We start from the raw sequence: 18971 nt of genomic DNA on the forward strand, positions 1-18971 counted from the left end.
TTTAAACATAGAATGCATTTTCCCTTCCTCACAGAAGAAAGTAAATTAAGAACTTAAAAATGTGGTCTTCATTTTTATGTTGTCAAGTGCTTGTCTCCTGTACCAGCTGTGATAAAATGTGCACATAAAGAAGCTGAATAAGACTTAATGCAGAGAAAGAAAGGATCAGTGCTGTACACACCAAGCAGTAACAAAACAAGATGAACAAAACAGGAGCCTCTACAGAACGCAGCAGAACGACTCTATATCTGCTTTTTCTCATCAAGAACATTTCAAGATTATTTACAAAAGATATGAAAACAGAGGTCTGCAAGATTTTGGGGAACAAACACAGGGCCACACAAGGATCTGTGATACTTAGCATCCAGGAGCTTATTTTCTCTAGCATAAACATAAACATGGCATCATCTTTCTGTATCTGTAGCCACAGCAGTTCTACACCCAAGAATACTTCAAGATAACAATAAGGAACAAGGACTCCTGAAGCACGTTTCAAGACTACTTCTACCTCTACCACAGATCACATTTGGCTACTAACCATCTCGTTTAGGAGCCCGCTCACTCTGACAGCTGGGAACAGGCAGAAACAGAAAGGGTGGCAGCTGGTCAGCCCCATCCTGGAAAGCAGCCACAGCAGAGGATGCAAGCACGTTGGCATGCTCGGATAGTGTGTTCAGCACATGCACGTTTACATAGCCAGACATTAGATACCTAATTAATTCAATTTTTCTTTCGTGGTCTGCAAAGGGAATGGAACACACAAAAACAGCGATGGTAGAAACATGCAGGTGAGAGTAAGCAGGAGTATGGGATGAAATGGGGGAAAAAAAACACCAGAAGAGTTCAGCATGCATTGTTAAAATAAAGCAAAGAAAAACAAGAATAATTTCAACAAGACTGGCTCAGTGATGAAAAACATCATGCAGCAGAAAGACAGTGAGTAATGAATATTTCCAGGCAAGTGCTCAGTAAGCACATGGAGAGTCACAGCCAGAACTCATGGAATACTTTTAACACCTCACGAGAGGAATTCTGCCCTTTCATGACCCAAGGTGCATTTACTGCAAGAAGAGGTTGAATATATAAAGAGGAAGATAGACAAAGATGGATCCGATGCCCTTTGCAGAGTTCACTCCATTTCTTTTCTTGGTGCCCTCATTGGCTCACATGTATACCAAACCTTCATCTTCCATGTCAAACAAACTTGTGATGCATACAATTGGAGAACTGTTCTCACCTGGCTTTGAGAGTGGCATAGGGGGAGGAAAGAATCTTCGAGAAGGCTGTGGAGGGCTATAGAGAAATGAAGACAGAATTTTTAGAGGCAGCTAAGCAAAGTTATATACAAATAGATGCAGACACACACAAACACACTAGTATGTCTTCAAAAGGACTCCCACAATCCTATGAAAATATCACCAGCCACAACAAGTGGACTCAGCACACTTCTCTGACTAATAGAAATCCTTTTTCTACTGCAACTTAATTCTAGCTATTGAGGAAAAATATTTATTTATACTCTCCAACTACCCACCATCATCCTGCACCGAAAATATAACTGGTAACAGACACTTCCCAAAATACCTCCAGGAAAGGGCACAAGCCTCTACTGACATTTTCTTTTAAAACTTGCACATGCTGCCTCTTCACAGCTGCTGCTTTCAGCAGGAGTGCTTACCAGATCAAGGAATCTGACCAGCCTTCTCTCTCTTAAACTGCTGAAGAAGGGGGTTAGAGGTCCTTTCTCCAAATCCAAGCCTTCAAATGCTCAGCACTTCCAAAACGTGGAATACATTGAAAGCCTTTTGTTTTCCCCTTAATTTTGCCTCTCTTCCTCTTTCATCCTCTCTTTATGCATCAGGCCACTTGTTCTGAGGGAATACCGCACCTTGCAGAGCATGAGGATTTACCCAGAAGTGGGATCTAAACCCTCCAGCAATACGCTACTGCCAGCGTTTGTAGGGTGGATGCTGCAGAATCAGCAGAGCAGCAACCTGTGTTTGACATGGTAAGACAATCCCATCACTCATTAACAAAATACACTCTGCTGGGTAAGCAGGCCTCTGCCAGCACACGTACATTAGTCAGGATCCCTACTCAGGAGGGTGCAGCTATATAATTTCAGGAGTATGAAAAACTGCCTCAACTGCAGAAGTAACCTGAACAATATCACATCAGCCTTTATGTCAGAACAGCAAACAATACCTATTGAGATCCTGTCCTTGCAGATGTAGAGGATGCTGCTGGTAATGTCCAAAGACTTCAAAAACAATAGGCTTTGTTTTGATGTACTCCACAAATGATTCTGTCACTTCCACAGCAATCTGTTAAACAAATAAGGAGAGAAATTGAAGCAAACAGAAAAGAAGCCTAAAAAAACGTGAATTACAATTTTAGTAGTCTACAGTCTTCACACTGTTTAGAGGAGCTCCCAGAAAAAAAAAGTAGCTGCATTCCTTTTAGTTCTAAGGATTAATTCTTATCTCTAGTAAAGGAAAAACCGAAAGCCTCAGTGTGATGCATTTCAAGCAGCAGAAGAGGAAGCCACATGCAGCAAAGCAATTCCACAGTTCATGACAACAGATTTATTCTGTTCATTTGAGATCATGAGAACTGCTATTCATACATATTGTACTTCCTGAATTCTAGACTGCTTTCATTGAACATCCTGGAATGGGAGCAGAGATTTTAAAGGCAGGAAATAGATGCGAAACAGTGGAGTTAAATCTTCCACGTAGAATCATTCTGTAATTTGTTCTCCACTGGGGATTACATCATCCATCTGATCACTCCTCCTATTGTCTATTCTTAGCAATTCCCCTTCTCCCTCCTTCCTACACACCTCTCAGGAGCTTAACAGGAAGGATGCCCACAACTCCCCAGTGCTATAACAATCACTTACTATTCATTAGAAGTTGCACTTACGTTCTGAACATGGTAAAAACCAAGCGGAGTCCCTCGACCGTTGTTTTTGAGAGGTTCTGTTGAGAAAGCTTCATCATGACGGTGTAAAAAGCTTTATAAAAATGAAAAACACACACAAAAAAACAGCTTAATGGAGACTGCTGTGCTGTGAACCCAACAGCAAAAGTAAACTCATGCATTTAGTCTGCCAGAGGTTTACGTGACAGTCACGTATAGCTTTGGGACCACAATTCTCATACATTGGGGCCAACATTCCTGTTCTGGTTTTATGACACCAAAATTGTATTCTCTTTCCTAAGAAACTAAATCCAACAGCACTTTTACCAGAGAGATGTTGATTTACTCAAGAGTCACATATGTTTTGTGCCTGGGCATTTGAATATTGCTAATTAAACAGGAAAAATTCAAACAAAACCCTGAAAAGAAGCCAATTCTAGAGCCTGCTGATTCTTAATTCGTTTCTGCAAGACTTTACTCCTTGACACCACGCTAACACAAGGCAGGCATTGTTCATAGTAGGAATTCTGATAACCAACAGTGTTTTTCTCTGCTGCACCACTGCTTTGAAAAGCTCTCCATCAGACCCTTTGTTGCCCGCTATTATTTGTGCTCATTATTAAACCATCCATTGTCTAATGCAAATAAGAGCAAATTCTTACTTGAACTGGCAGAAGATGTCTGCATATTCAGGAAGGATGCCACTGGCCTGCAGCACTGTCACACGGAAGGTAAACACACTTCCCAGCTTCAAGTGATTACCAATTTCTTCAGTGAACCCTTCCATAGTCATTTTTCCATCCAGCAGAGTGGATGACTTCAAGTCTGAAAGAAACAAACAGCCCACAGTGTTGAACCTTTGTTTGGGTGATTTTTTGTGTCTTGATTGCTGGTTTGTTGTTTTTTTTTTTCCTTAAACATATTCCTTCAGGCAGCAATGTATTCCCAACACACATTCAAATTGCTTTTTATGATAACAAAAAGCCCAAAGTACACAGAAACAGTTGTTCTGCATAGCTCTTCAAACACAGAACTCAGCACCTGCCATACGCAATGCATTAGTAACAACTCCCAGTTAATCATGCTTTTTAAGGACATCCCAAATCCCTTTTTAGCACTGACTGAAATTGTCCAAAATTCTCCATAGGTTTCTCAAAAAAAACCATGCTACAAATCTCTTGCTTACCTAGTTCATTCATTCTGTTTATCTCCTCTGGAGGAGTGACCACCTCTGAATTCTGTCCCTGCCCTTCCACAATTCTTAATTCTTCCAATGACAATCCAGACCGAGTCATTGCGACAGCAGAAAAATCGCTCTGAAAAATTAAGTTGCATTTAACAGATGCCTGCAGTTTCCTGTTTTCCCACGTCCTTCTTCCTATGTGAATTAATATTTCTCTTAGAAGCACAAGCTATTGGGCTCAAAGACGCTTAATTCAATTTTAACACTTACCTTATCGAAATATTCATTATCAAATGAAATTTTAGCTGTGCCTGACTGTCGAATACCAGATCCATAATCAGGGGCTTCTTCATCAGCTAAAACACATCAAGAAGAAAGGAAAAAAGCATAATGGGGGAAGAGCAGAGAAAAGCAGTCAACTGATAACAGAACTCTTCAGTGTGGGAGATCAAGACAAGCCACCAGGCTTAACTGTGAATATACCTAAACTTCATAGAGACTTCTGAATGCAAAATGACCTTAATACTCATTCTTATTACTTGTTTACATCTAAGTATTACAGTGGAACTTCACATAATACAATTACCCTCATGGGGGGTATACCTGCATTGACATAAACTGCCATCTAAAATTATCTAGTCACAAGTAATACAATCACACTAGCAAAGCTCCACAAACACATCATACAAGTTTGAAAGCTGGCTCTTGTCCATACGGTCTGTCCATTTCATGCCTCCCTCCTTACGGAGAGTACCAACAAGGAGGCCTGGTTAAATGCCAGCTACAGTAAATGCATTCTTACAGGAGAAATTCAAGATTCAGAATGTACTTTGAAATTTCACCCAGAGACCAAATAAAGCCACAGCATTTTTTCAAGACATGCCCACATCTCAACTTCTAACAGTCACAGTGTATTCCTTTATATCATCCATTTATTTGGATGACAATGCCATGGAGACCAAACTGAACTAGAAGTGAGTCCATTGTACACATTAACATAGATTTTATTTCAGATGCTGTTTTAGCCCCTGCTAGGGTGATTCTCACGCATCTTCAAGGTCTGAGATTTCATCACACATTCCCACGGAGAGAGAAACTTCCAAGGTTACCACACCTAAATAAAGAAATGCTGGCAGGTAGCCACTGCTAAATAAGACAAATGATGGGAAGCATCTGTGGTCTTACCAGCATTGATGAAACATGGATAACTACCAGAGTAAAACTCAACTGGATGATTTCATGGTAAAAAAACACCGTTAGCAGGCGCCTAGAAGGCTCTGGCATGCACACAGTGGCAGTTCACAATCATATGGAGCAGTTAACAACTCTATATCTACCCTGCTCCAGCACGTCACCTACTTTCTGAATCTCTGCATATTTCAGTGAGGCAATGAAGTGGAAAACTGCTACTGAATTTTGTTTATATTAGGCTGAAAATTGTTCAGGAGTTTCTTTACATGCTATTCAGCCAGAGAACGATGGAGTACACTTCTACACATTACTCAGAAGGGTGGTTTAAGAGGAACAAACACAGAGTACATTTTACTTTTTGCGAGTCACCGCAATTATCAGACTTGCATATACCCTCGTGTGCTGTTTACACTGGGTGTCAGAAAAAAGAACCTTTACTTTATTTTGTGCTGACTTAAAAAGCAGCGTTGCATTCCATCACCATGTTCAAAGCCTCTGGTCAGTATCACTATTTCAAGGTTTATCCACACTTGGTCCACATGATCACACTGATGAAAAAGTTTCAATAGCAACTTAATAACAAAGAGAAAGTGTCCTTTGAAATACTAAAATTATTTCGGATTAAGAGAGAATGTTGGACTGTATGTTTTTTCAAGCTGCAGCCACACACAGTGCACCAAAGAGCTGCAAAGTAAAGCTCACTGAGTGCCTCACCTGCTATAGCTTGCACTGCTACTCGCAGAAATCCTCGTACTTCTCCCTTCTCACTAACAACAGCTACTCGGTGAATCAGAGGCACGGGGTACAGCAGATTGCTCAGGTATACAAATGCTCTGGTAATAAGAAGGAAAGAAGACACAAACAGCATGAGGCCATCGTCTGCAAAACCAGACTGCAGCATTTGCTTGGCTAATGGGACATTCAAATCTTCAGTTTACTTTGTTCCATCTGTCAGACCTGTACTGTGGTCTTGTATCCGCACTGCCCACACAGGGCTCCTCGGCAGTGTCAAGGCTAAGCAAAGCCACAGAACACTCTAGAACACAGTAAACCTGAGACAGAGGGCTTGTATTAGTGAGTTACAAAACATATGAAGGAGGACATGTACGGTGATGGCTTTCTAAAGGTAGTTTTAGATGGGCTATGGTTGTAAACAGAGCTGTTAAACAAGATGGTTGAAGTCTAAGGAACTACTACATATAAAGATTATTTTTTATTTAATTTTTCCAGCCTGTAAGCATAGTTTTAAATAAATCAAAAGGGAATTTATATTCTGTGTGCACACAGCCTCAAATATTTTAGTGAACAGCTAAAAACACTCCTTAAAACTGAAATTTGACTGAATGTTTTCTACATACATTGGATAACATTGTACGCAGAGGAATCAGAAATTCCCCAGTAAATGAAAACTCATCTGCCAGCTTTCCTGGAAGGCTCAGTGAGTGCATGGATAGTGGAAGACTGATAAATATCCTTCAAATATTACATTTCTGTCTTCAAAAAACACAACTTACTTTATAGCAACCATTTAGAAATCACAGTTTATGGTACGAGTAACAGCATTTGGGGCCAGGCCAGGACAATCCTGCTCTGCACAATAACGTGCAAAGTCACATGTAACTACAAGAAGGGTCTATTTTGGTACAGTTAGTATGTTTTATTGTATATATTTTAATTATAAATTAGACTAACACTATCAAGTCACTTTAAGGGCCTGCAGTGAATTGCAGAAGTTCTTAAAATACCACACTTCAGAGCAATCAGCTCCAGCAAAACTTGAAATGTGGAGAAGCCCAGCAAGGCAGCTAAGAGATGGCTCTCAACAAGGGGAAAAAAAGAGGAAGAGTGATCTAAGTGGGCAGCTTCAGAGTTCAGATGGCTGAGACGGATAGAAGTTTAACTGATAGTTTTACCAGTCACTAAATTAAAAGTGGCTAACTAATTATGTAGGGAACTATTATAAATTTATGCAAATTAAATTATACTGAAACTTCAGTGATTTGTTTAGCTGGATTTGCTGCTTGCATTTCTTTTTATTAATCTTTAATAAGCATAATTAATTTCTCAGGTTTATAAATTTCCTGGTTTAATATTCACTGGGAAAGTCCTGTGTGACAAAGCAGGACAGAGAGCTCAGAATGCTCACTGCCTCTGCTTGGTGCCACCAGCTGCACTGGTTCCAAATCCATCCCAATTCAGTTGCTCAGTGACACACAGCTAAGAACCAAAGCTAGGAAAGGTAAGCGCTCCTCCATGGGTTCCCATGTCAGAATGAATCATCGTGGAATGACAAGGCAATCAAATGTGTCAGCTGTGAACCAAAGAGATCAAAATAAGGCTACTGAAAATGAAATGGCGACAAAACGCAACAGAAAAGAGAATGATTAATAAAGCTCTACAAGTAACAAACCAAAACAAAGTGATGCGATGACAAAAACTGCAACTTAACATTTGACTACGTTTAGGATCTAACTCCTTTTCAGTCTGCTCCCAAGTGAGGTAAACACTGATAAAAGCAGGGGAAGGGAGGAGATATTAAATTTCAAAGTAATGAAATCAGATTATTTTTTCCCCCCTATGGAAGCGCTTTTGTTTTCAGCTTTGAAACTTCAGGCAGTGCTCATTTGAAAAAGCAGCACCCACCATGCAAAAAAGCACAGCTCCACACTAACAGACCAGAATTGTTCACTCAAAGCAGATGAGGGATGGCTGTCAGGAAGGCAGTTTCTGGGCTCATCAGGAAAAAGGACTTTGAAAACCACATTTGAAGGGAGGGAGAGCAGATATTTTTCCCTACAGAAAGGAATACTGTACCACTACGTACACAAGCAACAGTTTCATAACCAATAGCAACACCCCGTACAGAAGCCTTCCCACTCCAAAGACAAACTATTAGAAAGTAAAAATTTTAACTGCATGAAAAATATATTTTTGAACATATGACTCAAGTTCTGAAGCTGCTATCCAACGTAGAGCTGCCAAGCATTCAGCTTCACTAACAACTGCACTTTTGCCACCTCAGCAGAAAGCCAAAGAAAGAAGTATTTCTCATCGCCCTTAATGCCTTTCCATCCTGCTACCCAGCTCACTTCAACCATTTTAACTTAGAGAAAGGAAAGCACAAAATGCAAAAAAAAAAAAGTCTTCGGCTTCCTCTTTGATGAAGTTGATGCTATCTTCTGTAGAATGGAGAACCACCATACGTGTGCTGTGCAGAGGAAAGAGCAATTCTATGCTGCAATGCTCCTTTGGGTACCATTCCTTCTGCTTCGTCCTAAGTCAGCATCAGGTTGGAGCGGATGAAATATTAAGGTTATCCTTCTCTTCCCCACACCTGGGGGGACTCCATACATGTGCCCCCCCCTGCACCTCAGCCCAGCAGACTGAAAGGGGGGAGTTGGATTAGCAGAAAAATTGGTGAGGTAAAACAGCATACTCACAACAAGAACTAGAAATGAAATTTAACAAACACAAACTGGAAATCAAACAAAACCAACAGAACTCAGAATGACAACGGATATTTTTAAATGAACAGGTCAAGATTTAAAGTGTCCCATCATCCTCTCCCACCTCCCTTAAAAAAAGCAAATGTTTGGTATGCCACACAACTAAAAGGAATCAACCTTAAAAACATCTCAACATGCTAGAAGAGATGGCTAAAGGGACCAGCTCTTTTTTTACCCCCTTTTCTTTCTTCCTTAATTACAGTACAAATAAAAGGCCATCACAAAGCAGACGAAAGAAAAAAATACCACGATGGCCAAGGAGTTGGACAACTACATCATCAACCTCTCCTTATCCTCTCCTTCATGACCTGAACTCATTATTGCTGATACAAAGAAAATTTAAAATTTTCTTCCTTTTGTCCCATGTTGCACAACATGTAAAACAGCACAAGGTTAATCAAAAGCACAAGAATGTTGGTTTTGTTATAAACTGAATGCTATCATGTGCTCAAGATAATAGCTACCTAGATGGACACATCCTCTGATGCTCTAAGATACACTGTCCCAAAGTAGAATCCTTATGTTGTAATACAATGAGGAATCAAAACCGTTTCTGCTGATTGGGGTTAAATAACTTTCTGCTGACAGAATCAGCACACCAGGAAAACACAAAGGATCTAACCAACAAATGGGAAAAAAATCTCTGATTGAAAATAATACCAAGTTTCACTCCCCAGTACAATCCACAACATGAGCAAAGCCCTTTATTACATGCAGCTTACATGGTTCAGGACAGTTCCCTTAACTGCTGCAGCTTCTTATGAATGTCTGCAGACAGAGCTCAGTATTCTTCTTAACACATGGAAATGGGAAGCAAGCTGTGTAACTGCCAGGAAGAACAACTGCTCTCACTGTACGCTGCTTTGCTCAGCTTGTGTTTCCTGAAGTCTGTGAAATAAAGATGAATAGTCCAACTTTTTCCCAAGCACTGACAGCCCTGTGCTGAAAGAACATGCACAAGAGAAGGCGCCCAGGATGCCAGCACTGTCACAGAAAGCAGCCTCGCCTTTGCAAACAGTGCACGTGTGCTTTAACCAGCTGACAGCCACCACCAAGCCCTGGGCTTTCCCAAAACGACTCCTGTGGATCACATTAACCTGAATATTAAGTTTTATTAAACACATTATCAGACATTGCACATACGGGTGCAAATTCACAGAGATCAAAGAGGACTGCTGTAGTTACTTGCAACTCTAGTAATTTTTGTTTTGACAATAAGATCAAGAGAGTTTCAAGTTTTAATTGCAATTGGTTAACAGATGCACTACAGACAAAGAATGAGGTTACACAATACAGCTGAACTAACCTAAAAGCTTCTTTTGTTGTTGTTCTTTTCAGAAGAACAAACAGACCCTCGTTTTTACAAATAAGGCAGCTGAGTTTCCTGCATGTGAAGAAACCGTATAAAAGACCCCACTTTACTAACCGGGATCGTCTTCCCTTCTTACAAGCACAGAAAAGCTCTGGTTCCTCCTCCTTTGTTCCTCCCTTCCACCTGCCATGCAGCTTCACCCCCTCATATTCCATACAACAGCTGTGTTGACCACCTGCCTTGCTGCTGTGCAAGCAGACTGGCTCACGCAGTGACCAAATAAGAAAAAATGTAGTTGGGTGAGCCGTACCAGAACAAAGGGGAGAAGAGTCACTAAACACAATCTTTCAGTTTCTTGCCATGACTTACATGTTGCTACTCATTTGATCAAGACTATCTGTGGAGTAATAATAGGAAGTAGGAGGGTTTTTTTTTTAATGTAACTTGCTGTATTTCTGATCCACAGCACAGATTGAGGTCTGGTAACACCTTAATCAGATCTGGATCAGTAAAATCCAACAAATAAGATGTCTAAAATACATTAGGTCAGCTTGTTGTGGAAATTCAAGCACAGCATATGGGGAACACGCTGATAAACACAGCAGCCAGTGATTTATAACGATGATAACCTTTTGCTACACAACACAGTCTGAGTCACACAATCTGAGAATCAATCTCCAAGAATACTCTTCCTCATCCAGAAAGAGCCACTCTTCCTTCTCCACATGCTATCTTCTCTTCCCACACAGAGGATGCTGAGTTTTCCAAAAATAAACGTAATGAATTAGACTTAAAGAGTTCCCACCATATTCTGATATTCTCTTCTATATGAGAAAATCAGACAGTACATCATCATCTTCACGATCTTGCAATGGCTAAACTGAGCACTGCTGTAAATTAGGCTTAAATACCATACAGAAGCAAAACCACATTCATTCTATGCTGTGACACACGTCTATAACTAGAAATATATTCACTGTCACACCTAAATACTGTTTTCTCAATTATTACTTTGGCCCTCGTGGCCTCCAAAAGTAGAATTTAAAACTTAAGTGTTAAACCACATTCACTCTTTTGGAATTCCAATTTATGCAGATGGCTATTTTGGCTGCCTGCACAGATATTCTATGCAACACAAAGCATAGACATTGCACCCTACAGCAAGAGCTGGTCCCTTTTGGCCATTCTCACAGTAACCTCACCAACCTTCCCACTAAAATGAACCAAGGGGATCGGTCGTAAAACGGGTCGTGCCCATCATTGAAGAGGTCTGATCCCTCCTCTGTTCCAGCGTCGGAGCCAGTATCATCCACAAAGGCCTCATCATCAAAGTCCTCCATCTCATCCTGCTGCTCATCAGCCAGTTCAGTGATGTCAGAGTCAGCCGTGGAGAAAGTGGGGGAGGGCGTGCGATCAGCAAGACGCTCATTCACGCAGCCATGGAAAATGGGGGAGCTAGATATCAGTTAATGGAATACTGATTAACACAGTGAGGGGAAAGAAGAATGCTTCATTTAACAGTCGCCTGTTGCCATCAGCACAGAACCCAGGTGAACAACAAGCAAAGGCTTCAAGCCATCTCAAATGGAATGAAACATAAGGAAAGGGATTGCTAACAGAGCCAGGAAAAAGAGCATCCTTGGACCGAGTTTGAATAAACAGAAAATGAATACGAAGATGGGTGAACATACAGACACTGACAGCACATCCCTTTAACAGAATTCTTATTTCCAACATGCATGACTTTTGTAAATAGAAATATTGCCAAGATGAAGCCATTAGGTAATCCTTGTTTCAGAAGAACTTAAATTATTTGAACCACATGCGTAAGTAAGGCGCTGGACCACTTTTCCCATCCGTTCCAGTGTTCTTCATACTTTCTGTGCACTCCTCCAGTGACTTTAGAAAGCACTTAGCTAGGCAACTTTATTAAAAAAATAAGGTTAGAGCTTTCTTAGTGTTCAGTTAAACCAGATTCTACAACATCATACCAGGACTGGCAACCGTAAAAAGAACAGTTTCTGCTCTTCACGATAGTTTCAGTCTGTCCAAAATCCCTGCAAGACAGCACACAACAGACACTAAGCAGCTCTACAGCTTACAACCACACTCAGAGTTAATCCATCCACACACTGAGGAGAGCTGTACCAGGAGTGACGTTACCATCACATACCTTCCAACCAGCTTGAACCAGTGAAACCGATCATAAAAGGGGTCACTGCCTGTCATTGTGCTTTCACTCTCATCCTGTGTGCTGGATGCCATTTCCCCAGCTCGGTCGTACATCTCACGCATCAGGTCCAACCGCTGCCTGCACAGAAGAAAGAAGGATTCAGAAGTTAATATAGAGAGGGGGAAGAAAAAAAACCAACAACAACAACAATTCACCTATACCAAATTCACCTATACCAAATTACAAATAGGGAAAGAAAAATATAAAACAGAGCAATGTGTAGCACTGATTTGTATGAAACTCTCGACACGGAAGGGATTTGTAAAAATATTTGCAGGCCACACCCACAAACCAAGAAACAAGGTGTCTTCTGAAGAGCACATCTATGCTGGATTCAATTCAAACTTCTAACTACGCTTCTTTGTCATCTAGTTTTGAATGTTTTTTGCATCTTTTTTTTCTTGTATCATACAATGTTGCTCGGTAATTTAAGGCAGTTTTCGCAAGAAGCTGGCATTCATAACACTGTACTGCCTGCAAAGCTGGCATTTGGGATGACACAAGGCCAAATAAAACAGAGAACGAACAGCAAGGGATGAAATTTTTCAGTGAAGCTCTTTGGAAATAAAGAAGTTTGCTCTGCAGTAACATTTGCATACTTGAGTTTTTCTAAGGACCAGTAATGCGTTGCTCCATTCTTCAGATCCTGGACTTCCACAGCTACCACTGTCCGGGGAAACGGCCTGTTGTCCTGGGTCTTCTCCATCTCAGGGGGCAAAAGCTCTGGTGGCAGTGGTGAGTAGAGGGTGTCAGTCAGCAGGACAAACTGAAACTGTACCTGAATAGAAAAACAGTTCAGAGAAATCAGATATCAGTATCACAAAGGGGACAGGCATAACCCAACGCCATGTACGTTTGAATTCTGCTTCTGTGAGTAGATTCAGTTTTGTTAATTCGTGTGGTTTTTAAGTTTGTTTGTTTTAAAATAGCACAAAACATTTTTCAGCTGAATACACATAGCTTAGGCTTAGCAAAGCTAGCAGAGGTCTGGAAAACTACAGACTTAGCATACCCTGCAGCATTCACTTTCTCTCAGGGAGATAATTGACCACATGAAGTTTTAACTGAAAAGGAAAACCGAGGCCCCAGGGGAAATCTGCATGCACATGTGTTTATGATATGGACAGGAACCGCACAAGGGAAATGAAGAGAAGAATATCCAGCAAATTTGCATAAGATACTCATTCAACCAGAAGTCTGAATCAGTGAGAAGTCTGAATCTGTGATTGTCTGAACCCTTTAAAGCCCAAACCAGTAATTTAAAAACACGCAAATTTAAAGACAGTAAGAGGCTCAGCATTTAGAGGAGGACTACACAGTCAACAGCAATGAATCAGAAAATTCAAAAAGACACTTTGCATGCTTCTACCTTTTTCTTTAATTCTACGCTGATCGCATTGGCTTCTTTCAGATACACAGCATTGCCCCAGAGCTGATCCCTCAGTGAAGTGAACTGATGGAACTTCCATTTCCTGAAAGCCCACTGTGCGAGCTCATATTCATGTCGTGTCCAGGTCACTAGGAAGAGTAAAGAAAGAAAGGGAGCACTAAGCCATCACATGCAATACCAAACACTACTGCTGGCTGTGCCATCAAATTCTCAATACCTTTTCTGGGAGAGAACAACATAAAACAGAAATCTGCACTTTTATTATTGAGCAAGGTAAAGCTAGATTCAATTTTTCTCACTACTGGCCCCAGAGTTAAATTACCAAGTAAGAGGATACAGGACAGAGAAAACAAAAACATCCTATTTCTATTATTTTAAATCAGTTAGCAATCAAAGAGCTAAAACACAGGAATGAAAACAAATATTCCAGAACTAATAAAGCTCTGTCTATCGTCCAGAAACTGAATTATTCAGGGACGTTACAGTACATAAGAATTCCTATGAAGGAGAAGAAAAAAAAAAAAAGTAAATTCAAAAATCAGAACAAGGAAACAAAAGCTACAGGTGTATTTAAGATACTCTAACTCCTTTAGTACCAAGAGAGAGATTCCTTCGAATTCAAAATCACCAAATCAAAGTTTATAATTAAACTAAGCTAGTTTATACACTGATTGATTCTGAGGACATGGATCAACTATTTATGTGGGACACTCTATGAATGCATACTTTCCACTTTTATACTGTGATAATTACATATTGAGAATATTTACATTTTATCTTTTGCAGGAGATGTTACAGCAACTGTTTGTTTAGGCTTGATTGTGCCCAAATTGTTCTCAGCTCCAAACTCACCTTCCTCCTCCTCTTCCTCCTCCTCTGTTGTTTCAGCTGCCAAGGATCGTGTCTCCACCTGCTTCTGCAAGGCCTGCAGCTTACTCTCATAGTCCTGTGGGGAGAGAGGAGATACTGTGTAGGAGGACAGACGAAAGCAAGAACAGCCAAGAGACACAAACATCAGATGGAACGACAGACAAAGAACAGACACATGAAGACATCTCTGTCACAGGCTAACAACTATTGTTTTAGTATAATCTGCCCTTGGAAAATAGAGAGACAGAAGGCAGAGGCCAACACAACCAAGGCACTGCCGCTGTTCTTTTTAAACCAACAGATCTCCGCACCCAAAACAGCTGTAAGAAGAAAATGTTCAGGATTAGTTTTTTTGGTAAAGGCTGAAAAATGCGGATTTTCAGGAGCATGCTTGCAGGAACATGAGAGACAGACAAAGAAGAGTATGGAAATAAATAAGAGGATTATTCAGCTTTATATTGTCAAACAGAAAGATCATCAGCACCATTGTTCTGTTTTTTGATACAGTTAAATTCGTTTTAAATTCTACAAAAATGGCATTTTGTTTTCAATTATACTTCCCTTCCAGAGGTGTAAGTGCTGTATTTAATACAGCAGAAGATGAAATATTACTTCAGAAAAAGGCTGAGCTTATTTAAGGCAGAAGTGTGTTAACTCTAAACACATTCCATGCCTTTATCCAATAGACAGACCCAGGAAGTTCTTCCAAAGGGAAGGACAAGGCTTACAGAACTCTATACCCCAATTCCATATGCATGTGTGGATTTGGGACACTCGGGGCTAAGTCATATGGGAAGAGAGGTTTCCTGTTCAGCATCTTCATGCCTTGAAATAAATGCTACTACAATCATTTTTGTGTTTGCTGGTAAAGCAAGTGCCTCTTTTTTTCACATCAGTTCTTATTTTTCACCGTTCTTTTAAGATATTTAGAATAGACAGTCACCACTCTCCTGACCCCAGAGCCTGCCTCATAGTTTTCAAGTTAACCCTTTGGCATGTGTTACAAGGTAAATCCACTCCTTAAGGTTTTTCTACAAGAGTAAGGGGGCAAATATCCAACAACTCAATAGGAGCATTACAGAGTTATTAAGGAGAATTCTTGCCATCACTCATCTCTTATTCCCACCTCTCTTCCACAGTCCAAAGTCCTAAAACTCTTCCCAATGCAATGCTTGCAGTAATGCAGTTTTAAAGACTGACAGCTACAGAGGGAAAGCTTTGCGCTCTCCTCCCATTCTGCTGACATCTCCCACTTGAACAGTTTCATTACTTTGTTCTCCCACAGCAAGAAAAATATTTAATACTGTTAAATTTGGTGGGATCACATTGTGACAAAGTATCAGTCAAAAACCTTTGGGGAGTATTCCGAAAGAAGATGGATCTTAAAGGCGTTCTTTTCAGTGATATTTCCTGGAGGTGCCATTAATAAACGGTAGCTGCGCTCTTAGAACACGCTGGAAGTGTCAAACTTTAATTAGTGAAGATCCTACACACCCCATGGCTTCAAGAAGAGGAAACCAAACTACTGAAGACAAACAGCCTCTGTATGACACCCTACTCTCATGCGCCTCCTTCTGCACCCGTATCTGCTGCAGTCCCTCCCAGGTGTGCACACACACAAGTTGCGGCCCAGCAGCAAGAGAAGCAGACACTGAATGGACAGAAGTCCTTATTTTGACATTACTTCTGAAATTCTCAACAGTTCACCATAAAGCTACTCCACACTTCATGAACTTGCTTCAGATGTATCTATAGCTCTGAAGTACACAAAGTATTCACAAAAGTTCGTTAACACAAAGCCATCCTCTTCGGTCTTTCCCCCCCCCCCCCCACCATCCATGCAGATAATGCCACATTTCAAGCAAGATAAAAGGAGTTCCATTGTGAAACACTCCTTTCAGAATGAGAAAACAAACCTGCTGCATTCATTCATTCAAAACCAGGCTTGCTTCTCATCTTTACTTTCAGACTTCTGAACCAAGCAAATGCATCATTTGTACATTTAAACATCTAAATACTTGAAATTTTATTATTTTTTAAACATCTCCACGCTAACAAAATACCCATTGCTTTTAGAACCAAGCAGAAGAACTGAAGTTTATTTTCCTACCATGTAAGTAAGAAATGGGTGCCACTTATCTAAGCAGAAAAACAGCACTCTGGTTGCCTCCTAGCACTTGATATAATGGCAGTGCTTAAAGTAATTGGCCCTGAGCAACAGAAGGAGGGCGAATTTCAGGTTGGTTTGCTTACAGAAGGTGCACAGGCTGTAAAAAGGGCTGGTTTGCTCTGCTGACACTGAGCTCTCCAGAGCAGGTTTTCCAGATCTGATCAGTGATTATACACACATTATTGTCAGTACCAACAGAAAATCCCCTGCGCTCAGACTAGGCCAAAGCCTTAAGAATCAGACCAGACCAGCTTTTAAATCAGAACCTTGCACCAGCTGGGATGCTCTGGACCCAGGAGGTGTCTGCAGAGGTACTGGGATGTATTCAAACCCCTCCCATAACTGAGGTACACAAAAAAGCCCATTTCAAATAGCCAGCTCTGCATTGTCTTCCAGGATTTGGACAAACAGTGTATAAAATGCTGCAGTGGGACTGCATGAAGAGCAGCATGACTTGTAACTGCTTGCACTGCCATTGTTCTTTATGTGTATAAACTGCAACAGTAGATGCAAATCTTCGTAAGCTCTTTTCCCACAAGTTTACAGCAGAAACTTCAAAGTGGACGGATTTACAAGAATCAGATTGAGGAACAATAAAGGAAACCTTAAATTTAACTGAGCTGGAACAAAACCAACCCCAAGACAAGACATAAAATCAGGCCAAGCCTGCAAGTTTCATTTCCATTTTACTGAGACAAGTCTGACACTTACAAGAGTATTTCATAGTTTATTGAAAGAGCACTTGTTACAATACAAACCAGTTCTGCTTTCACGAGGCAGATCCTTGCACTTAAGACAATCCAAAAATCGCTTTTTTCTTAAAACAATGGACAGATCTGAAAATCCCATTTAATTCAAAGGCAGTTCACTGCTTTCTTTACAGTACAAATGGGCACACAGCATAGAATCCTTATTTGGCAGCTTCTGAAGAGTTTCAAAGGATAGTGTCAAAGTCAAATCTCAACATATAAAGTATAAAGGACAAACTTCTAACATATAAGGGATAAAGGACAAACAGTGAGAGAAATATTGATACCGTGCTGAACGCACTGATAAAAATAGCATCCTCTAATTCGACAGATCCCTGCATTCACACGGCGTGAGAAAGGATGTTAAAGTCAATCAGAGGAGCATTAGTGGCATGCATTTCCCCACCCAACCCCTAATCCACGTGTTCCTAGTGAGTCCTAAGGATATTTAAGAAATGATCACTATGGCACAGGTGGATATTAGCCAGCTGTCAAAGCAGACAGCACATCAGCGCTTAGCAGTGGCAATCAAACTTACTACAACAGCACTCCCATCATGGATGCAACATTTCTGTTAACCTGAATGCCTTTTCACACAATATTCTATGCAAGCAGCTGCATTAGTGTTCATTCTGCACTACTGGGGCAAATAAAAGTGAGAAGTGTGCGTATCTCTGACCGCTACAAGGAGATCCATGAGTTCTCACACTGTTTCCCTTTTAAGACGAGGCACTTCACTTTAATTAATACTCAATTCTAAAAGTGACTAACTATTTTAAAGGATTTTTTCCCCCAAGTTTCACTTGCATAGTATCCTTCCAAAACCCAGGAAGAAAGCTGCTTCCCTTGAGCAGGCTGGACTCTATCCTGACAGCCACTGCTCCTATTTCTTTGTCATCAAACCACAAGACAAGAACACAAGCAGGGCTGTTGCTCTAGCTCTGCACTAAAACAGTGAGGCAGCAGATTGATGGTAACCTACTGTTCATTTTTGTCATCACCATCCAGACACTTAGAGGTATTTCTTCTCAGAAGTTGGCAAAACAAGCCTTCAGTATTTAAGCAACAAATAGCAGGATTTTCAGCCTCACGTCAGTACACGCTTGTGTCAACCTCAAGTCATGTGGAGACTTTGCAGAGGTAGCCACAATCCTCAACAAACAAATGAGACAAGAAAATACTGATTTGTTCTTCTCTTACCACTTAACGCACCCCTAATCACGTATTCCCACAGAGCTGAGAGGATTTTCCACATTTTAAAAGAGCCCAAGCCTTCCTGAGGATGTTGAAAGAACTCCGTGCACCTCAAGGGTAAAGCACAGCGCACTGCTAAAACAAAATTCTCAACAGAGAGGCAACAGCACAGTACTTGCAGCCCAAAATGTCATTTTGCAAATTTGTCTCAGGCTCCAAGTATTGCTCATCTACAAGGTTTTACTTGAAGA

At 40.7% G+C, this 18971-nt stretch overlaps 1 protein-coding gene across 2 annotated transcripts in view; it reads right to left on the reverse strand.

Annotated features, from left to right (window-relative positions):
* The window catches only part of KIF1B (kinesin family member 1B), a gene marked incomplete at both ends in the record, with an annotated part of 71532 nt that overhangs the window by 12071 nt on the left and 40490 nt on the right, over positions 1–18971 (reverse strand). For both annotated transcript variants that reach the window (XM_079545602.1, XM_079545601.1), the window contains 12 exons: positions 1238–1293; positions 2206–2324; positions 2926–3016; positions 3585–3747; positions 4109–4238; positions 4376–4461; positions 6011–6129; positions 11321–11569; positions 12288–12425; positions 12947–13125; positions 13717–13865; positions 14590–14683. In XM_079545602.1, coding sequence (XP_079401728.1) covers positions 1238–1293; positions 2206–2324; positions 2926–3016; positions 3585–3747; positions 4109–4238; positions 4376–4461; positions 6011–6129; positions 11321–11569; positions 12288–12425; positions 12947–13125; positions 13717–13865; positions 14590–14683 — 1573 coding nt within the window. The remainder of the gene's footprint in view (positions 1–1237; positions 1294–2205; positions 2325–2925; positions 3017–3584; positions 3748–4108; positions 4239–4375; positions 4462–6010; positions 6130–11320; positions 11570–12287; positions 12426–12946; positions 13126–13716; positions 13866–14589; positions 14684–18971) is intronic.

This window comes from Tetrao urogallus, assembly GCF_951394365.1.
Source record: "Tetrao urogallus genome assembly, chromosome: 21".
In the NCBI taxonomy this organism is placed as follows: domain Eukaryota; kingdom Metazoa; phylum Chordata; class Aves; order Galliformes; family Phasianidae; genus Tetrao; species Tetrao urogallus.